The sequence below is a fragment of the Staurois parvus genome, unplaced genomic scaffold (assembly GCF_062004578.1).
Source record: "Staurois parvus isolate SC_StPar_1 unplaced genomic scaffold, SC_StPar_1.0 ptg000702l, whole genome shotgun sequence".
NCBI classification, from domain to species: domain Eukaryota; kingdom Metazoa; phylum Chordata; class Amphibia; order Anura; family Ranidae; genus Staurois; species Staurois parvus.
In genome coordinates this window covers 324616-342489 of record NW_028318498.1, presented here as the reverse complement: position 1 = coordinate 342489, position 17874 = coordinate 324616, and the positions used below count along the sequence as shown (strand labels likewise).

Below are 17874 nucleotides of genomic sequence, written 5' to 3'. Positions count from 1 at the left end.
ACACATATATACACACACACACACACATATATACACACACACACACACATATACACACACACACACATATATATATATATATATATATATACACATACACACATATATATATATATATACACACACACATATATATATATACACAAACACATATTTTTTTCTATTTTATATTTAATTGAATATTTTTATTTAGTTATTTTTTTAAAATATATATATATATATATTATATATATATATATATATATATATATATATATATATAATTTTTTTTTTTTTGAGTATTATATTGAAAAAGGCTATTGATCCTGGGGTGGTTTGGCATTTTTCCCCATATTTTGCATTTTTAAAATATTAGTTTTTTTAATTTTTAATAATCCATTTAATTATATATTTTTATTTATTTATATATTCATTTTGGTAATTAATAAAGTATTTTATCAGTTATTAATAATTTTTGTCTAGCTGCAGAATGATGGTCCAAAGTTGTATTTTAATATGCATATGAATTAGAATAGTTTCCGGGATTAGCATATCATTATCTATGAGAAAATGGCAGCGGTAATTAATGTATGCGAATGAGAAGGCGTGGTGTACACCCGCCTAGCTATATTAGAACGAGCTGCGTCTCCATGGCGATACCCCGAGGAAGTCACGAGACCAAGTGACGTAACGCGTAGGTACGCCGATACGCAGCTTCCGGTTTTGAAGTGACGCACTTCCGGTACGGGACGCCGTCTTGAAAACTCCCAGGAAGTACCACATGAATGCAGTTTACCCACACAGGGGAGAGGAAGAGGCTGTATTGTAATGCGAGTTACTTCTTTTTACAAAAAATGAACTGCAAGCTTGATTTACTACACTATGGAGGATATCTTTTTTCGCTCACTAATATGCGAGTGAGATTTCACAGAATATCCGCTTAGAGGACCTTAAAGGTCGCAGAGGAGAAAGTTTGGAGGAGGCATAATAGGAGAACAGCTTGGGAAGGAAATTTACCAGCCGGGATTGTTGAGGATCTAGGGTGATCCTGAAGGCTTTCTGGCCCCTAGGGGTCACAGAAAGGAGGTGAGGAGGCACTGCAGCTGGAGTGGAAAAGTGTGTTGGCACTCAGACGATTGAGTACAAATTGGGCATTGCATGTGTATGTCGCATCACCTAATCATTCAAATATTGGACTTATATATTTCTGTGTTTATTTATGAGATTTGAAGTGGCACTATCACATGATATACGTTTTTTTTTTTACATTCTAAATATTGTTGAGTGATTTGCTGACATGTGTGTAGGGCACTAAGATGACTTTGTCAACTTTAAAATGTGTCACATTTTTTATGTTTTCAATATCACTATTTACATGTAGGCTTGTTTTGCCCATGAAGTATTATTTATGGTGATTTAGTTTATTAGCGCTGCACTATTGTATTATTTTTTGCACTGTTTGGGTATCAGTTTGAGTGTAAGCAGCTGAAAGGTAGGGTTTGGGGTCCATAACAGCGCAGGAGGGATTTTATTATAAAATACTCACCATGCTTCTTATCAAATTCCTTGGGGTGTCTTTCCAAAAAGGGGTCATGGGGGGGGTTTGATGCCATCCTGGCATTTCAGGGCCTCCGAAACTGTGATAGGTAGTCAGGAAGTGTATATGAGGAAATAAAGCACTTTAAAAGCCTGAAGGTGCTTAATGGATTTTGGGGTACTGAACTTGTCTAGACTGCCAAAAAGTCTCTCACATGTGGTATCCCCATACAAGGGAGAAGCAGCAGAATTTATTTTGGGGAGTAATATACCCATGGCATGTGTGAACAATAAATCCTTTAAGTGACAATTTTGAGTAAAAAAACAAAAAAAAAACAAACAAAAAAAAAAAAACACTATTTTGTTAGTTTCCAAAAACTTGTGGTAAAAAAATAAATTCTTCTATTGACTCAACATGCCTCTCAGCAATAGTTTGGGGTGTCTACTTTCCAAAAAGGGGTCATTTATTGCCCAGCTTTAGAAGTTTATGCAACACATCACTCACTCTTCTAACCACGTGAAAACCAAGCCGTTTCTGACACTTTTTGTTCACATGAAAAATAAAAATCTGTATTTTTTGCTAGGAAATTACTTTGAACCCCCAAACATTATATTTTTTTTAAAGCAGACACACTAGTGAATAAAATGGTGGGTGCTGCATTTTTATATGTCACTAGATATCGCCTCTGCCCTTACATTATCTAATCTCACCAAGGTCCCTGTGATCAGATGCTTTCCCAATTTACAAATGGCACTATTTATATCCTGCAAAACTGAAGTGATGAAATGCATGTAGCTTCCGATTTCTTAGACAATAGAGACGATTGGCACCATTCTGGTCTCCAGGTCAGCCGGCAGAAACACCGGCATTCTTAGGTTCCCCCAATGGCAAGGGACTTGCCGAGAAGGCTGCGGAAGGCAGCGGGGGAGGGAGAATCTTCTCCCACTGCTTGTAAAAGCAATCTTGCAGGTAATTAGCCACTAGGATTGCTTTTACATGAAAGCCGATTGCTGGCTGCAAAAAAATACCAGCTGCAGGTATCATCCTAGTATAACCACTCAAAGTCCACTGATGTAAAAGTACGTCGCTGGTCCTTGTTGGGTGTATATGCTAGGTTCTTTTTTTTTATGCAGCCTGTGGGCTGAATGAAAAAAAGGGAAGACACCTCTGCCAGAAAAAAGTGCGCCCACCCACATCTATTGGTGGGCACGCATGGAATGTGCAAAAAAAATAACATATATATGCCAAAGCATAGGGGCCATCCACCCACTGGCCAACCCAGGCCCCCATGCTTCGGCATATATGCTCTTTTATTTTTAACGGAGGATGAAAAATCTCATCCAACAGCGCTTCCCACACTGACTTATGTATATCCTGAGAGCAAATTCCTGTTGCTGTCAGAATAAACAGGACGGTGCTGCAGTTGAATGGCATTCCTGCTCAGAAAACAGCAATGGTTAACAATAAAACAGTAACAATAAAAAAGTAAAAATGGTAACAGTAGAAACAGTAATGACAAAAAACTATTTATGGTTTTTAAAATTTTTAATTGTTTTGTGAACTTGTACTTTTTATGTTTTCTTTTAAAACTAACTTTTTAAAACAGATTGTAGGGTCTCTCAAAATGCGATAGCCAGTTTCCTGACTACCTAACATCTCTCGAGACCCTGTGTAAATATGTTCCATGAACTGTGCCGTGCTGTACCCTATACGAATACTCCATTAGTGTGTGGTAGCGACGGAAGCAGTCGTTGAGGCAGAGACCAGATTAGCCAGGACAGGAGGGACAAAAAAAGCGGGTGTCACGCCTAATTCCATTCCTGCTACAGACGCATCTTTTTTGGGGTATCCTTTGGGTTAGGGTACCAGGAATGGAATTGGGAAAATGCCTCTCATGCAGCCAGCTAACTGCATCTGTGTTGGGGTTTGGGCCACAGCACCTTCTGGATACAAAAGGGCTATGATGATCTCTTCCTGGAATTTTAGGAAGGATCCACTTCGTCCAGTTGCTTTGTAAAAAGCAAAAGCATTATATAGAGCCAATTGAAACAAATAGACTTTTTTACGGCTTCATCATCTGGTCATTGAAGTCCACCCCTCACATGTTAAGGTCATAGTCGTGGACACAGAGGGGCTTCTCAAAAGCACCAGCTGCCGTGGCAATTTGGATGGTCGTGTCTGCATGAATGGAAGACAGGACAAAAACACCCCGTTAGTCCTTCCACTTCACTTCGAGCAATTCACCATTTCTCAAGCAGGCTTTTCCCCCCTAAGGCGGGTATTTACTGTCAGGATACGGGTGTTCTGCGGCATTGCGTCGGGCGGCGCATGCGCAGAACACCAACACTCACTACCCGGCGGGCGGTAGGACCTGGACGCGCATGGCAGCGCATGCATACTCATGATCGCGGACGTGCGCCTGGCACCAATGACAGCGGGAGGCGGGCTATTTAAACATAGGAACAGGTATGTCAAGTTGCCGTTTGGTCTTGTATCCTGTTCCTGATTCTGTGTTGCTGTATACTCCGTTGCCGACCTCTGCTTGTTCCTGATCCTGCTCTTCTCCTGCTTAACCCCTGGCTTGCCTGACTATTCTTCCGTCTGATCCCTGGTACTGTATTTGCCCGCATCCTGCTGAACCTGGCTTCTGACCTGACCATTCCTAGCTCACTCCTATTGTACCTCGCTGCCCGCATAATACCGACCCGGCCTATCTGACCTCGCATACCGTACCCGACCATCCATCCAATCGGCTCGGATCAGATCTGTGTATCTGTCTGCCTTTTCCAATTAGATTCCGTTCCTGCACTCCCGTCAGTACTCTCTACCACCGCAGGACGCACTCGGGGTTCCAGTCTGCACCAAGTCCATCCCCACCATCAGGGGCCCTGGTAAACAGCAGGTTGGGACTTAGACCCCACGCCCTGAGGGCGTCCGTGCGGTGGGCTGCTAGAGACTCTGCCAGTTTATAACATTTACAGACCGTTGGGGGAAGCCCCGGCGATAAGGCACGCTTTAAAAAAAAAAAATTGTCCACGTATAAGTGGTACCCCATATGGAAAAAGGATGACGCCAAGTCCCAAACTATCTTGCCACTGCTCCCCATGTAGTCTGGGCATCCGGGGGGCTTCACGTGACTATCTTTTCCTCGCAAATTCAAAGCTTTTATGTATAGCCTGTTGGCCTCTCACAGGTCTTATACACCTTGACCCCATATCTGGCACGCTTGCTGGGGAGAAATAGTTTGAATACAAGGCGGCCAGAAAAATTAATGAGGGACTCATGAACACAGATATTTTGCTGGGGAGTATGGACCTTTTTGGAATGGAAATTTTTGGTTAAGGTGATTTACGAGGGGCCAAGTTTTGTGGAGTCTGTCAAATTCAGGGTCACCCCGAGGACGACAGTGTGTTGTCATTGAAATGCATATAACTCATTATACTCTCATATCTATGATTGGCCATGGCAGCAGAGAACACAGGCATATGATGAATCTGGTCTGCGGACCAATACAACCGCAATTTATTTTATTTTTTTGAGTGATGCCCATGTTGAGGCCTTTAAAAACCTTTAAATTCGGAAACCCTGATGGGTTTCCATGCATATGGTCTGGCATGGTTTGAATTTGGGTTGGCGGTGATAAACTGTAGTGCATATAAATTGCTTTGATCCATAATCAGTGCATACAGATCTTCAGTGAAAAACAGCTCCAAAAAATCAAGGATAGTAGTTAAATTTGCTGTTTCCACCTGAATTTCAGGTTGGGCTGTGAATGGGGGAAGTACAGGTGCTGCAGAAATTGTGGGATATAGTTACTCTGATAAAGATTTTTCAGGAAGGGATCAGTTTCTCTTTCTGAAACTGCAATATTTAATCTCTATGATTTTGATATTAATATTCAGATTTGATAGTTCACCATAATCTTTTACATTTTTCATTAGATTGGGTAGTGTTATTCTATTGTTAATGATATAAAATAACATATTGTCTGCGCAAGTCGATACTTTATGCTCTTCATTTCCTATCGAGATTCACTTTACGTTTATGCTCTTTTGAACCATCGCCAAGAGGTTCCACAGAGATAACAAAAAGCAGTGGAGAGAATGAACATCCCTGTCATTTTCCATTACACACTTTAAAGCATTTTGACAGTGTGCCATTAACCTTTACCACTGCTGAAGGGAAAGTATACAACTTTTTTATCCAATGAATCATCCTAAGTCCAATTCCCAAAGCTTCAAGTGTGTCCATCATGAAACCCCAACCTACCCTGTCAAAGGCTTTTTCAGCGTCAATTGACATTATCAACACCAAATCAGTCTCCCTCTTCCTTTTTTGCAAAAGGTGCAATTATCTTAATCAGTTAACTCTGCCCTCCCATCCTGGCACAAATCTCACCTGGTCTATATGGATCCAATCTGGCATCAATTCCTTCATCCTGCTTGCTAGAACCTTAGCAGATAATTTTGTGTCTATATTTAAGAGTGATATGGGCCTATAACTGGCACATTGGGGTGGATCTTTCCCTTCTTTTGGTATAATTGTAATATACCCCTGTAACAACTCTTCCCTCATTTTCATCTCCCCTCCCAATGCATTCATATACATGAACATTTTGGGATCAAGTTGCTCTTGAAATTGCTTATATCTCAGCGTGAAGCCATCTGGTCCTGGGTTCTTTCCTACAGCTGTGCTCCTCAATACCCCATTGATTTCCTCCTGCAAGAGTCTTTCCAATTCCAGTAACCTCTTCTCCTCCAGCATAGGAAGTCTGGCCTCTTTTACATATAACTGCCTTTTTTCCTTTCTCGCTCCTTCAGATTCTTTCGAATTATTCGATTTCAAATCATATAGCTTACTGTAATATTTTTTCAACACTTTAGCAAAATCAGTGGTTAAATAGACCATTTCTCAATTTTCATCTTTGATTATTTTTCTAATTCCTTGATTTCTTTTCTCTTACCTTTCTTATTTAAGTATTTTCATGGAATATTTCCCCACTGATATCTTTCCTTTGACACCTCATTAAATACTCTTCTAGTTTCCTGTTCCATTATATCCTTTAGTTGCTCTCTTTTTCAAAATGATCTTCTATTTCCACATCAATGTTTTATGTGCTTGTTGTAGATCAATAATTTCTTAACAGGTTAGTTTTTTTCCCTCACAGTCTCTTTTTTATGGCCCCTATCGATATCAAAATGCCCCTAATATACGTCTTATGTGCCTCCCATACTGTCGCAACAGACATCCCTTCAGTTTTGTTAGTAGGGCAAAATATTGCTCTATTTCCTTCTTTAACCGTTTCAATACCGTGCAATTTTACACCTTCCTGCCCAGGCCATTTTTCAGGTTTCAGCGCTCTCACACTTTGAATGACAATTGCGCGGTCATACAACGCTGTACCCAAACTAAAATTTTATCATTTTCTTCACACAACTAGAGCTTTCTTTTGGTGGTATTTAATCACCGCTGGCGGTTTTATTTTTTGCTAAATTAACAAAAAAAGACCAAAAATTTTGAAAAAAACCCACATTTTTCTTTGTTTCTGTTATAAAAGTTTACAAATAAATAATTGTTCTTCATAAATTTAGGCCGAGATGTATTCTGCTACATGTCTTTGGTGAAAATAACCCAAATTAGGATGTATTTTTTAGTTTGTAGGAAAGTTATAGAGTTCACAAACTATGGTATAGATCTGAATATTGATCAATCCTGAAGTACTGACAGCCAATCTAATTTCTTGAGGTCCAAGAATGTCAGAATAGTACAGATATCCCCAAATGACCCCTTTTTGCAGAGTAGACAGTCCGACGTACTTCATAAGAGGCATGGCGAGTTTTTTGAAGTTGTATTTTTTTGTCATAATTTTTCGGAAAATGAAAAAATTTAAAAAATATTTTCACTATTTTTTTTTTACATACGGTCACCAGTGCAGTACAGCGTCATCATATAACTGGCATGGCAGTGAACAGGGACACTGACTGGTGACAGTATGAAAAAAATATATATATTTTTTTATTTTTTTAAATTTTTTTATTATATTTAATTTTTTATTACATTTTTAATTTTTTTTAAGATTTTTTTTTTATATTTTACTATGACCAAAGTAGTACAATGTTACCATAGTAACATTGTACTACTTTGGGGAAGTGATCAGTATTTTTTTTGACACAATTTGCTTATAGCAAACAATTACTTTGCTATAAGCAAGCATTTACCTGAATGAAATCGATTCATTCAGCTTTTTTTTTTTTTTTGTGCTTAGCTGTGATTTGGTCACAGCTAATCACATGACATGTGCATGTGATTAGCTGTGACCATTCGCAGCTAGGCACTAGTATACAATGGATGGCATCATGAATGAAGCCACCCATTGTATACAACTGTCATGTGACCTGCTGTGATTGGTCACAGCAGGTCACATGGTACCAGCAACGGGAGCCGGTACTCGGATCTGTCATCGGCCGTGTCCGAGGTGCACGGCCGGTGACAGATCGCACTGCTGCGCCGCTCTGCATTAGCGCAAACGGCGCATGTGCGGGAGCACGCCAAATGGCGTGCACCTGGAGTGCAGAGACACTTCTGAAGCCGCCAAACGGCTATTGGCCGGGCGGCTAATGGTTAATCTCCACATCCTGTATTAAGGTTTCATTTAGTTTCCACGCATTACTTCTGATCCGCTCTCTTCCCCACCTTAAATTCATTGTAACAGGCACATAATCTGATATTGAGATTACTTCAATATTAACCTTTACCAAAGCATCCAAAAATCTATGTTCTATCATTATATGGTCCAGCCTTGAATACGTCCCATGCGCCAGAGAGAAGGTGTAGTCCTTATCCCTTGGATGTTTGATTCGCCAGGTGTTCATCAACTGACATTGATAGAACATTTTTTTAACCAATTTAAGACTACCACCTCCCTCCCTCCACGGTGATGTTGACGCATCCATCCATGGATCCATACAGAAATTAAAATCGCCTGCCACAATCAGCTGTCCTTGAAAGATTTTTCAAGACACCCTCCAGATATACCATCGGATTCTTATTAGGGCAGTAGATATTTGCATTCTACTCCTTGTAATTTCCCTCTAAGAGTGGTCGATATGGGGGGGTCGATTTTTGTTCCGATCTTCCACCACAGTCAACATTCTTTGCTATCCCAATTGCCAACCCTTTGCATGTTTAATGGGTGAATCTGCATAAAACCAAGTTGGATAATATTGGGAGTATAACTTAATATTTGTATCCTGAGATAAATGTGTCTCCCTGTAAGAACATCACATTGATAGAATATTGGTGAATTTCCCTTAGGATCTTATACCTTTTAGTCGTGGTATTCAATCCTTTTACATTATATGTCAAACTTACACATATTCATTCCTACTCTATATCTATTCTCCATGACTCAGAGGGAGATAGATTTATAGAACTAGGTGAAATGCTCGCTCTGGGTGACTTACCTTCCTTCCCCCTCCCTCTACCCCCCCCCCCCCCCAGTCCCCTCCCACTTCTCCCTGGCACATATTTAGAGCTGGAATCAGTTGTGGCTATTTTCCACCTTCGATTCCTCCTAAGGATATGACTCAGAGCACCTGCGCCTGACAGGGCCAGTATCCCCTAGATTCCCACTAGACTGTGAAATAATAAGCAGCTTCCCGATGCCCATCTTATAAATCCCTCTTCTCTTCCTTCTTTCCTCTCCCTGCCTCCCCGCTGCATCCAACCTTAAAACCCTGTATAGGAAGATTGAAAAAAAAAAAAAAATGATCCTTCTCTTTCCTTTTTCTCCCCCTATGTACACTACACTAGGATTTCTCCATCCCATTCTCTATTTGGAGACCCAGGCCATCCTGGAATGTCAACTATCTGCAAGTCCAGTCTTTCACAAAAGGGATTTAAATCTTCTGGAAACCTTAGCCTTGCTGATTGTCCGTCTTTCCATCCGATCAAACATGCTGGGAACCCCCAGCTATATCGAATGTTTTCCTAGCGCATCAGATTTAGTAGTGGTCTCAAAACTCTCCTCCTAGTTAAAGTCTCTGATGCTGTCTGCAAAAATCTGCAGGCTCACTCCTCCATACTTTAATTCTGGGACTCCGTGTATCTTCTTCCAGATATTGGCTTTATCTTCGTAGTCATGAAAATGCACAATTACATCTCTAGGAACCTCTGACAATTCCCTGTGGTCGTTTAATCCTATGGACTGTCTACTTTCAGTTGTTCTCTTTTGGCCCACCCATTATAGGGTTGAATATTTTCCTAATTTCTTCTATTTTTAAGTTTTCCCCTGATGTTACTTCTGGTAGACCCCAGATCCTCAAGTTGTTTCTTCTATCACTATTCTCTTGATCTTCTAATCTATATGCCAGCTTTCTAAGCGCAAGTCTTGCATCTGCGTTTCTAACTTCATAATTACTTGTGCTTGTATTTCTATTTTTCCTTCTGACTCTTCTAGTCGGGATAATACCTGCCTCAAGTCATTATGTAACATGGCAATTTCATTCTTGAGAGATTTCTCTAATTTTGCAAACATCTCGGCTATTTCCGTTTTTGTGGGTATTTGTCAACTTGAACTTTGTTGTTCTATATCTCTAGAGTCCGTTCCGCTTTCCATTTTATTTATTTCTTTACTCTGGTCCATATTAGATGCTCCTAGTGAAATTCTGCTTTGGCCTTCATTTTTATTTCCTAGTTCATGCCTCCCTCTTCCTCCCTGTTGTTTTTCTGGGGGATGATTTTCCGGATTTTTTTTCTTGTGGGGGCATAGATTTCCTTATTGTGCTCACTTGGGGAGTTTTTGACCCTCCTTCTTTTACAAAACTATTTTTCATATTGTTACAATACTTTAAGCAGATTTTACCCTTTGGTTCTGGAACACCAGTCTCATTTATAAATTGATCAGAGAGTCCAGCCCAGTGCTCACTTCTGTTTCCCATACAGGTAAAACGTTCTCAATAAAACATAGGTTAATTTCTGAGAGCATTTAGCCTCTAGTGCCTTTTCTTCTATTTCCCTTGGTGACCCCCTTTTTCTTTGTTCCTCTCCTCTCCTGGTTATCCCCAGGACCCCATTAGAGCATCTTCTAATGCCTTAACACCCCCTTCTCCAGTAAGATTTACTGCTACTTGCTTGCGGAAACTCAGTCCCACTATCCTTAACCCACCTAACGAAGCCTCAGTTCCTTCTCTTCCAATCAAATGTCCTCTGTACAGAGTGGGTGTTTGACTCACCAGGGGTCTCTGGTCCTCAGTAGTTTACCTGGGGGGGGTGTTACCCTCCTACGGGTGTCCTGTATCCCTTCTCTCCATGACTCTCAGCACACTCCTCTGACAGCGCTCGTGCAGCTTCCTGCTCACTTCACTGGGCTCCCCCCCCAGGAGACACACACAATGCTGCAGTGGCTCCCAGGCAATTCTCTTCTGTTCCATGGGTGTATCCACCTCCCCAGCATTCAAAGCTTCAGCCTCCTCACCTGCCACGCAGGACTCCAAGCCAGCCGACGGAGAGAGACCATTTCCTCTCCCCAGTCCTCTCCTCAAGCCGCCAGACACCGCCCGAGAAGGCACGGCCGTAGACACAGCAGCAAAGCAGCAGGTAGACAGGTAAGAGGGGGATCTCTCCTATCCCTCCTTCACTCGTTTACAGGCAACGGGAGCTCCTGCTCCTAGCATCCGATCACCGCCATGTTCCGGCCCCTACCGCAAATGAATTTGTGGGCTGCCAATCAGGATTTGCAAGCACATCCGGAAGGATACTAGGGGCTCTTCTAGGTGGCTGCGGGAAACTACTTGGGCTTGCCACCGCACAAGCTTGTGCTGCACTTATGGGACTCGCCACATCACCAAGTGATACTGCAATGCTGGTACGTGAAAGACCAAAAATGTACTAGGCCGGTACACCTGGAGTTCAGCAGTTCACCAAAAGGTAGAGCGGCACTAGTACTGGCACTCTGCTGTGTATTTTTATTTATTTATTTCAGGTACTTATATAGCACGGTCAATTTACGCAGCACTTTACACATATATATTGAACATTCACATCAGTCCCTAACCCTCAAGGGGTGTAAAATCTAAGGTCCCTAACTCACGTTCATACATACACATACTTGGGCCAATTTAGACAGGATCCAATTAACCTACCAGCATGTCTTTGGAATGTGGGAGGAAACCAGAGCACCCGGGGGAATTCCACGCAAGCACAGGGAGAACATGCAAAACTCCACGCAGGAGGTGCCATGGTCGGGAATTGAACCCATAACCCATTTACTGCAAGGCAGACGTGCTAACCACTAAGCCACTGTGCCGCCCGTGTATGTATATATATATATATATATATATATATATATATATATATATATATATATATATATATATATATACACATATATATACACACACACATATATATACATATACACATACACACACACACGTGCTTTTACGTACCAGCGCCACCCTGTAGTAGTATTTCTGCTATAGGGTGGTCGGGAAGTGGTTAATTGTGTAGAAAAATAAACTAATCACAGACATGTCTCAAAACTATTTTCATTTAACATTCCAACCTTCTGGCTTTCAGAAACACTTAAAACAAAAAAAATTAAGAAACACAACTTTAGTCAGTTGCAACTTTTTGCAGATCAAGCAGAGAAAAAAAAATATGAAATCACTCAATTCTGAGAAAAATATTGTGGAATCATGAAAAAAAACACAAAAACAAAAAACACTACAGAACAACACTAGTACTTTGTCGTACCACCTCTGGCTTTTATAACAGCTTGAATTCTGAGGCATGGATTTAACTAAATCGACAAAACAGTATTCTTCATCAGTTCTGCTCCAACTATCTTATTGCAGTTGCCAGGTCAGCTTAGCAGATTGGAGCCTTGTCAGACCATTTTCTTTCATTTCCACCATAGATTTTCAATAGGATTGAGGGTCAGACTGTTTGCTGACCATGCCATTGACATTATATATATGTCTTTTGGAAAGTTTTCACCGCTTTTGCCCTATGGCAAAATGCATGATCATCCTGAAAAATCATGTCATCAAACATACTTTCAATTGATGGAATAAGAAAAATGTCCAAAATCTCAAAATAAACTTGTGCATTTATTGAATATTTAATGACTGTCTTCATCCCCATAACTTTACCTGACATGCAACCCCATATCATCAATGATTGTGGAAATTTTCATTTCTTCTTCAGACAGCCTTTATACATTTAATTGGAAAGGCACCAAACAAAAGTTCCAGCATCATCGTCCTGCCCAATGCAGATTCGTGATTCATCACTGAATATCACTTTCATCTGGTTATCCACAGTTCATGATTGCTTTTCTTAAGCACACTGTATCCTTGTTTTTTTTTTTCTGTTTAGGTGTTAATGATGGTTTTTGTTTGGCTTTTCTGTATGTAAATCCCATTTCCTTTAGGCGATGTCTTACAGTTCGATCACAGACACTGACTCTAGTTTCTGCTTATTTGTTTTGATGTGCATTTTCTGTTTTCAAGACATCGCAGAGTATCACTGACGGGTGAGAGTTCTGTATGTGAACAATACAGATCTCTTCCGTCAGCTCTAGCACACTGCTTTGTATGGTTCTGCATAGCAGAGCCATAGAAAGCAGCGTGCTTACATAGCAAAGCACAGCACATATTAAAACACAGCACAGATAACCCTTTGATCGCCCCAGATGTTAACACCTTCCTGCCCAGTGTTAGTGCTTTTTATTGATTACTGATCACTATTAGTGTCACTGGGGATGTCAATGACAGTTAGTCATTTCCCCCCTAGTGTCAGAATGCCCGCTGCAGTCCCTCTATAAATTGCTGATCGCCGCCATTACTAGTAGTATAAAAAAAAAAAAAAAAAAAAAAAATGGATCATATGATTGCCATGTATAAATACATAGGTGGTTCATATTGTGAAATTTGTGTACAGGTATTTACTTTCAGACCATTACAGCAGACAAGAGAGTGACCTTTACATCTGGAGAACAGGAAATTGAACTGCCACATACGTAAAGCCTTTTTAACAGTAAAAGCTGTGAAAATGTAGAACAGACTTTAGACCAACTTAGTAGATTTTTTAAAGGAAGAGCTGGATGCTTTCCTAAATTAAGAAAATATTACCTATAAATGTTATTTATAGGGTTCTGAAGGGTTCCTGACTCCCGAAACGAGTTAGTTTTCCTACCAGATGGTTCCAAGATAGGACGGGCCTGCTAAGGCTGTATTTCTTGTGTATGCCTGCTGTTTTCATGCATTTGGGAGTATGTTTCTGTCTGTTGGCATCTGATTAAATTTTATGAAGGTAATGCACAAGGAGTCTGTGCCCTCTTGTGTGTGTTTTTACAGTTTTCTGGAACTGCACCTGAGGAATTATTACACACTGATACAGTTGTGTTCAAAATAATAGCGGTGTGTTGAAAAAAGTGAATAAAGCTGAAAATCCTTCTAATAGCTTTTATTTCCATACACACGAATGCATTGGGAACACTACACATTCTATTCCAAATCAAAACATGAAGAAAATATATTAAATTTGTGTTGTTCCTCTAAAAAAATAGAAGAAAAGTGAATATTAGACTGTTCAAAAAAATAGCGTTTGTATTCTTCTTTACAAACTCAAACATTCACTATATAAACTGAAAAATGTTTGAAGATTTTGCTTTCCTTTGAATCAATTAATATTTAGTTGTATAAGCACTGTATCTGAGAACTGCTGTACATCTGTGTTGCATGGAGTCAACCAACTTCTGGCACCTGTAAACAGGTATTCCAGCCCAGGATGATTGGACTACATTCCACAGTTCTTCTCTATTTCTTGGTTTTGCCTCAGAAACTGCATTTTTTAGGTCACCCCACGAGTTTTCTATTGGATTAAGATCCGGGGATTGTGCTGTGGTCTCAAAACTCTTGAACACGTTACCCCACCCTGCCGCCTGACATGGCCGGAGGAGTCACCGCCCGATTGTGTGATCACAACCCCCTGATAAAGCCATGTGACTTATGGCGTAATGCGTAGGGGTGGGGCTACGACGTCACTCGGAAGGAGAGAGAGCAAACGGCAGACAGCAAGTACATGCCTCGGTGGCTGGCACAGGCTTTCATGTTACTGAGCGCTTTTTATACATTTTAAATGTGAGTGTATTACCTGGATTGTGGGAATAAAATGTTTTAAGGATAAAGCACTATGTCTCCACTTTGTTTTTGCATGCTGAGGAACGAATAAAGAGGATTAGCAGGTGATATATAACAGCTGAAGGAGGGATCAATCCCTGCAGGGATAAGCAGCTTACACAGGATAACTGCATTAATCCATAAGGAAGTACCTTACAACTATTCCATATAGAAATAATTCTGGCAGGTTCCAAGGAGGGTGAACCACAAGTGTGTATAGCCTAATTGTAGGCATTAAAGGAGGTGAGCATACATCTTTATCAGTTAGAGGATTCAGGGAAAGTCACAAATTGATGATTAATGATCACCTTATCACTAATATTGGACTATATTTGATTGATGGGACTAATATTATAAAAATTTCAAATTGTTTTTGTCACAATATTTTGATTGTATAACATTATCACTTGTTATAATTGATTCTTTAGTATAAATTTATGGTGTGTTACATCACAGGAGGGATATATTATCTTGTTATTGTGGTAATAAGGAGCGCTACATTTATCAGTATATTATTTAATTTGCACAGTTGAAGTTATGTGTTTAATGTTGGCGATCCATTGAAGTAATTTAGTAGGTTTGGCTCGCAAGTCACATATATAATAACTTTTGTATACTATGGTGATTCAATGTATCTCGCATAATGTCCAGGGTTTCAATTCGCCAAACAAGCGCAAAATAGTCTTTCTCCAATATAAGCGACTAGGGGCTAAAATTATCTTATTACAGGAAACAAGTTTTGCAGCCGCAAAACACCCGACATATTTCCATAAATCCTACAGATGGGTTTTATACCTTACATTCCTCCAAGAGTAGAGGGGTGGCCATCTTTCTACATAATCCATTCCCCTTTGAGGTTCAACATGTGTATCGTGATCCAGACAGTAGGTTTATTATTCTTAAGGGCACCCTTTCAGGTCGAGAACTTACAATAGCAAATGTTTTTGCACCAAATTCGGCACAAGCTTCCTTTTTCTCAAAATTTTTTGATGTTCTTGATAGATTTTTGTCCCCCCACCTGTTGGTGGGTGGTGATTTCAACCTGGTAGCAAACCCTCTTTTGGACCGGAGCTCACCCTCGCACTCTTCCCAGGCTTTCCCAAAATCCCTTACTAAAAAACTAGATGCCCTCCAGTTGGTGGACGCCTGGAGGGCGCACAATGCGGGAGCCAGGGACTATTCATTTTATTCTCACCCACATGATTCTTATGCTAGATTAGACTATATCTATTGCACCCCTATTTTACTAGCTAATTCTAGGACAGCTAGCATTCACTTAAGTCCTTGGTCGGATCACAATATTATGGCCTTATCTATCACATGTATGGGATTGGCACCTACCCCCTTCTCTTGGAGACTCAATGACTCTATGCTTACGGACGTTGACTCCCGCCATGAGGTAGTTACATCTATTCAGGAATATTTTCAATCTAACTCGACTCCTGATATATCTCCAGCCACACTATGGGTAGCCCATAAGGCGGTCCTACGTGGCCACCTTATCTCTATGGCTTCATCCAGAAATAGAAAACGATGGCAGCAAATTCTGCTTCTTACCCGAGAGCTAGAAGCACATTATAGAAGTCCTATTGCTAACCCATCACTTCTTAATAAACAGTTATCTCAAAAGCGCTTAGAATTGAATACTCTGCTATCCAAAAAACTGAAAAAGCTCTCCGCTGGTCGAAAGCCTCGTTTTTGTAATATAGCAACTCAGCATCCACTATGTTTGCAAGGAAATTGAATCACTCTGCGCCCCCCACAAATTTTTTAAATTATGTACTAACTCGGGCGCTATCTCATCTTTACCTCAGGAGGTTTTGGGCATTTTTGAAAACTTTTATTCTAACCTATTAGCTCCTCCACGGTCGGACTCTGTTCCACCAGCCGACTCGTGGCTGGATTCTATACCCCTCCCTGCTCTTACACCTCAGGTTGCTTCTCTTAATGCCCCCTGTACTTTGGAGGAAATAACTTGTGCGATTAGCGCACTAAAAAGTTCTACTGCACCAGGTCCGGACGGATTCACTGCTAGTTACTACAAACATTTTGCCTCTACGTTGGCTCCCTATCTGATAACTTTATTTAATGATGTTTTGCAGGGAGATAAGTTCCCGGAGGAGATGCTATTGGCTAATATGTCTTTAATACCCAAACCACAGAGAGACCATAGCTTACCAAAAAACTATAGACCAATCTCAGTAATGAATAATGATCTGAAAATATTTAGCCGAATTTTGGCAGACAGGTTGGCCACTATTATCTCCTCTTTAGTCTCTCCGGACCAATCGGGCTTTATTCCTGACAGATTCATTACTGATAATATTCGCCTCACGCTAAATGTTATTCAAGATGCCAATTTACATTCTAAAGTGGTCCTGCTGATGAGTCTAGATATAAACAAGGCCTTTGACAGTGTTCTTTGGCCCTATTTATTTTCCTTGCTACAAAAAATGGGCTTTAATGACGTGTTTTTAGCGGGTATACATGCCCTATATGACTCTCCAAAAACAAGAATTAGGCTCCCTAGCTGTAATTCGGACTTTTTTACATTGGGTAGAGGTACCTGTCAGGGCTGTCCTCTTTCACCCCTTTTATTTGCGCTGGTGTTGGAACCTTTGGCAGTAGCAATCAGATCACATTCGGATATTTCTGGCTACCCATTACTAGTCTCACATTTCAAAATAAGCATGTATGCTGATGATGTTATGCTTTTTCTTATTAACCCGTTGACTTCATTGCCTAATTTATGTGCCGTACTGAACGATTGTCCTATAGCGTCAGGTCTTACTGTTAACTTTACCAAATCGGTGGTTATACCGGTTAATATCCCTGATTCCCTAAGTGCATCTCTCCGTAGTTCTTTTCCATTCCGCTGGTCCACAGATCGGATATCCTATTTAGGTATTAATCTCACTCCCAGATACTTAGATATGTTTGCTGCTAATTATCCACCATGTGTATCACGTCTCTCTACTCTACTGAAGATTTGGCATGGTTACCCTATTTCCTTCCTGGGTAGAGTCACGGCTGTTAAAATGAATATTTTGCCTAAACTTCTTTATCTTTTTAGAGCACTTCCAGTTCCGGTTTCAAAAACGTTTCTGAACCACTTTCAGCGGACCATTAACAATTTTATCTGGGGTTATAAGCGTCCACGTTTTGCCTCATCTA

At 40.5% G+C, this 17874-nt stretch overlaps 1 protein-coding gene across 1 annotated transcript in view; it reads right to left on the bottom strand.

Annotated features, from left to right (window-relative positions):
• Positions 1 to 5914: 5914 nt before the first annotated feature.
• Positions 5915 to 17874, bottom strand: part of LOC149446015 (eukaryotic peptide chain release factor GTP-binding subunit ERF3A) — a gene marked incomplete at its 3' end in the record, with an annotated part of 318744 nt that continues 306784 nt past the window's right edge. The window contains exon 12 of the mRNA XM_089653149.1: positions 5915 to 6393. Within this exon, the coding sequence (XP_089509275.1) occupies positions 5915 to 6393 (479 nt within the window). The remainder of the gene's footprint in view (positions 6394 to 17874) is intronic.